At 41.8% G+C, this 4,659-nt stretch overlaps 1 protein-coding gene across 1 annotated transcript; it reads left to right on the forward strand.

The window, feature by feature from the left end:
• Positions 1–652: 652 nt before the first annotated feature.
• Positions 653–4,656, forward strand: LOC147819669 (NACHT, LRR and PYD domains-containing protein 3-like; the record flags this gene model as incomplete). The annotated part of the gene is made up of 4 exons (XM_087171980.1): positions 653–672; positions 1,754–1,832; positions 2,441–2,645; positions 4,329–4,656. Coding segments are annotated over exons 2-4 (536 nt in total), but the record flags the coding sequence as incomplete, so codon positions are not given.
• Positions 4,657–4,659: the final 3 nt, after the last annotated feature.

Consider the following 4,659-nt stretch of genomic DNA (forward strand, 5'->3'; position numbering starts at 1 on the left):
CTATATAGACAAGGGAGGCAAGGGTGATTGAACACAGGTGAAACACATTAGGGCGGGGCAGACAATCACCACAGACACAGGACCAAGACAGGAAGCAAAAACACTGACACACATGGAAACCAATTACAAAATAAAACAGGAAGTGCAAAAAGTCCAAAACAAAACTAACAAAAAGTGTCTGCCATAGCAAACCATGACACCTCTTCTCTCAGAATACATTCTCCATGATGCAGGTCACTCAAATCTAATCTAGACTAGTGCAGGGAGCTGTTACTTAACTTAATCTGAGAGGTTAGGTGGTGCCAAAGTGCAGGAAATCCGTTTTAAATCCAAATATGTTTGTCTGGGACCCCCCGCTGATTATGTAACTTCCAGGTTTGCTTCCCCATTTTAAAAGACATAACCAGGCGTCCAACCATCTCAATGCATTCCCTCACAACAGAGCAGTAACCCTGATAACTGTGTGCCAAATAACGTCGACATGAGAATTACTGGATGGCTGGGGATCTTGTGACGGTGCTTGAGAGCAAACAATATAATTCTACATTTAGTGAAATGTGGGAGAAAGCATGTTCTCAGGCTCCGAGTGTTGAAGTCACGCCATTATTGCCTTGCATAGCAAAAACATAAACCATGAGGTTTTTAAAAAGGTGGACAACCTGCTGATGGAAGGTCAACCTTTAAAACTAAACTTTGTTGTTATCTGACTCTCCTGAGAAGAGGAATCATGTCATGTTGTAGGACTAAGCTGCCTGCTTAGGTAGCCGCAGTTGTTGGTGACACCTTGTCAACAAAAAAAAATTAGTCAGAGGGACATCAGAGGACATTCAGGCTTTTAACTTAAGCTGTAATTGTTCCCAACTAATAAGGTTTTCCAAACCCTGGATGATTGCTCTGCTGCCCAGGACTGATGCTGTGGTCACTGTGAGATCATCCATGAACATCCTGGTTGCTGGCTGTTGCACATTGTTTTTGGTGAAAGTGCCTGTGCACTCATTGGGCCTCTAGGACCTTTTAACAAGGTGACCCACCTAAGACTGATGAGACCCTGACTTGTGTCCTAGTATTACCATACAAGAAATCAGATCTTCTTATCCATCACCATCTGGAGGCTTTTTCAGCAGGTCTGGTAACGATCATTAGCCAATCAGAGGCAGTGCAAGACGGATGTCAATTTTATGATAGGATTCGTAAGTTTACATCCTGCTGCTGTAGCATTGATAGCTAATCGAAAGTTAAAATCACAGTTGAGGAAAAATGTATTGTAGATTTTTTGGCAAACCACCAGCTAAAGAGAGCACAGCCAGCCACTCATCTTCAACCTTCCGACCAAACGTTTTGGGAAATAAAATTTTATCCATGCATTAACACCAACTTGGTTTGCTAAATGTAGGTGGCATCATTACGTGATTGAGTGTGGTCAGGCAGATCCATTGGCCAGCAAAACTTCTACATCTCCCCTCTATGTGTCCACAGCCAGCTCTTCATCCCTTCCTCTGACCCTGTTTTACCAGCTCAGGGTGGCACCTGCTTCGGGATGTTTGTAGTTCTCTATTTAGATTTTGAGATGAGCACAGATTGTTGCTGAAACACACACCTCTTGTGAAACATCCTCATTTCCTTCTTGCCTTTGACTCATGACCGAGTCTGCCACCCTCATTTCATCACTGGAAGAATTTGAACTCATCAGTCACCTTTAATAAGTTGTGTTATATTTCATTCATTTTCCTTAAAGTTGATGTTTTCTCCACAGAGTTCAGCAGGAAAGCTCAGAGGTCCACAGTGATCAGTCTGTCCAGCAGCATCAACCAGACCTGGACTCCATATTTATGGTCTGTACATCTACAATCACACTTTTACTATTTAACTACATCAACCACAGATTAAATGCTGAACTACCACTCAGAAACATGCTGCTCTGTTTCGACCAGGAGGCCTTCAGACTCACACATGAATCACATGTTTTCTAAATAAAGTTTGTAGCGGCTATAATCCTATGAGCCGCTGAGAGTATGAGGTTGAGTCCTCAGGTTCATAGTTTTGTGACGCGCCAGGAGGGTATGATGAAAGATACGTTGAGATCCAGAGAGACTTTTGTCGTATTTATTGCGTAAAATAGGTTCAGAGCTGTCACAGCGCAGCGAGGATGGATGTATGAAAAAATGATACTGGCAGATTGAACAGGTACAAAAGGGAGATTAATGGATAAGTGGGTAGAGTTTAGCGTTAGCGGTCAACAAAAATTATGGCTACTACCCAGCCCTGACTCTCTGACATCTGATCACCTGGTAAGTGCACACCTTTATACACACACCTACTCCCACCTGAACCACTCCCTCTGCCTCACACACACACACACACACACACACCCACACACACTGTGCTCCTCCTCGTCTACCTATGTCTCCTATAAACATATTAATTTTATCATCTGTTCCAGATGCTGGAGGAGAACATTGCCACTTTTGTGAAGAACGAGCTGCAAAGAGTCCAGAGGGTCCTGAGACCAGATTACCCAGAATGCTTAGAGGTTTTGGATGGTGAGGATGAAGAGCAGAGGAGCAACAGAGAGGCATTTCTGAAGATCACACTCAACTTCCTGAGGAGAATGAAGCAGGAGGAGCTGGCTGACTGTCTGCAGAGCAGTAAGAGGATTTCTCTGAAGATTTAACTTGATGGATAAACAACACATTTACTAACATCACTATTATGGTTAATCCAATAAAAATAATAACCACCAGGTTAGATGGAGTAATCGACACACACCTAGAACAAAAAGCACACACGGACTTATGTTATTTTCAACAACTAAAACTGAGAGTCAAATTATATATTCCAGTTGACTTTTCTCAAATTAAAACGTGAGCCTGGTCAGAAAACTGTTGCTCGCTCGTCTCTAACTTCCCCTCTTACAAACACCAAACCCTACTTATGTGCTGCCCGAGCCGCAGACACAGCGGGCTCCTATCCAGCAATCAACACCTACACAGGTGAGCATCGGGCAATTACTAACACAAACTTTAAATGCTGCTTACACAGATCTAAATAAAGGATTGAGATTGTAGTGTGTCTGTCACAGTTTAAGGTAGGCTGGACCCAAATGCAGACCAAACACAAGGGAGTAGGTGGAAAGATATAATTTTCTAACAGAAAAACACAAGGAACATGAACAGGAAAGTAAAAAGTATTTCAAATTCATTATCCTGGGCCCATACCAATCCACATGGTCATTCTGTTTTCCCTCCTCTGATGAGGAGTTCTTGCACAGATTGGTGCACCTTGATGAATTATTCAATAGCTTGTTTGAATATGACCATGCATTCATTGACATGATCAACATTTCCACATTCCAGAAGCAAAGCTTTTATTTCATTAAGTTTCCTTGTGCATGCTTTGCAGTTTTCCTCTGCGTTGATTTCAAAAGATCCTCAGCTTCAGCATCACTCTTAGTTTGTTTCTGACATTTTTTAAAAATATATATTGGGTTGGGTCACTGTTTCGCCCCATTGTGCATTCCCCCACAAGTTGCAGTGTGTTTATTTGCACAGACATCTCTCATACCATGCTTAACTTCCATTCATGACATCAACAAGAGCAGACTTTACCCACGAAGTCATGTGTTTATTTTATTCATACAGCGCTTTCTTGTTTATTTACATCCTGTCGTACATAGACAAGATCCATTCATTCTTTGGTTTACTCACGACTGATGCATTCTTTCATCAAACTGGTAAGCGTGTCCTTCTGTTCCACAGCACACAGCTTATCTCTGCAACCTGTCCTTCACACAGTGATCCAGCTTGTCCGTACTTTGCCAACCAAACCAACAGTCTTTTAGCAAGTTTTCTGACTTATATCATGGTTATTCCAATAAAAAAAAAGTAACCTCCAGAGGTTAGATGGAGTAATTGACACACACTTAGAACAAAAAGCAGCAGCAACTGAAACTGAGATTTAATAAATGATATGTTCCGGTTGACTCTTCTCAAATTAAAATGTCGGAAAACTGTTGCTCACCATTCTCTAACTTCCCCTCCAACAAACACCGAACCCTACTTATAGGTTGTCTGCGCTGCAGACACAGCTGGCTCCTATCCAGCAATCAATACCTACACAGGTGAGCATCAGGCAATTATAAACACAAACTTAAAATGCTGCTCACACAGATCTGAGGAATCTACTTGTTTAACTTAAAGCTCTTAATGGCTCCAACAGTCACAAGAGGGAGAGGAAAATATATTAATATACTTATTCTTTAGGGGAATGAAATGTTGAAATATTGACTTTATAATTTATTTATTTATCTTATTTGTTCTTTATTCATCTAGAAAGTCATGCTACAATTTGCCAACGTAAACTCAAATCTCACCTGAAGAAGAAGTTCCGGTGTGTGTTTGAGGGGATCGCTAAAGCAGGAAACCCAACCCTTCTGAACCAGATCTACACAGAGCTCTACATCACAGAGGGAGGGACTGGAGAGGTCAATGATCAACATGAGGTCAGACAGATTGAAACAGTATCCAGGAAACCACACAGACCAGAAACAACCATCAGACAAGAAGACATCTTTAAAGCCTCACCTGGAAGAGATGAACCAATCAGAACAGTGATGACAAAGGGAGTGGCTGGCATCGGGAAAACAGTCTTAACACAGAAGTT

Source organism: Seriola lalandi, unplaced genomic scaffold (genome assembly GCF_002814215.2).
Source record: "Seriola lalandi dorsalis isolate HSWRI2012SDOR001 ecotype SW California unplaced genomic scaffold, Sedor1 jcf7180002050805, whole genome shotgun sequence".
Lineage (NCBI taxonomy): Eukaryota > Metazoa > Chordata > Actinopteri > Carangiformes > Carangidae > Seriola > Seriola lalandi.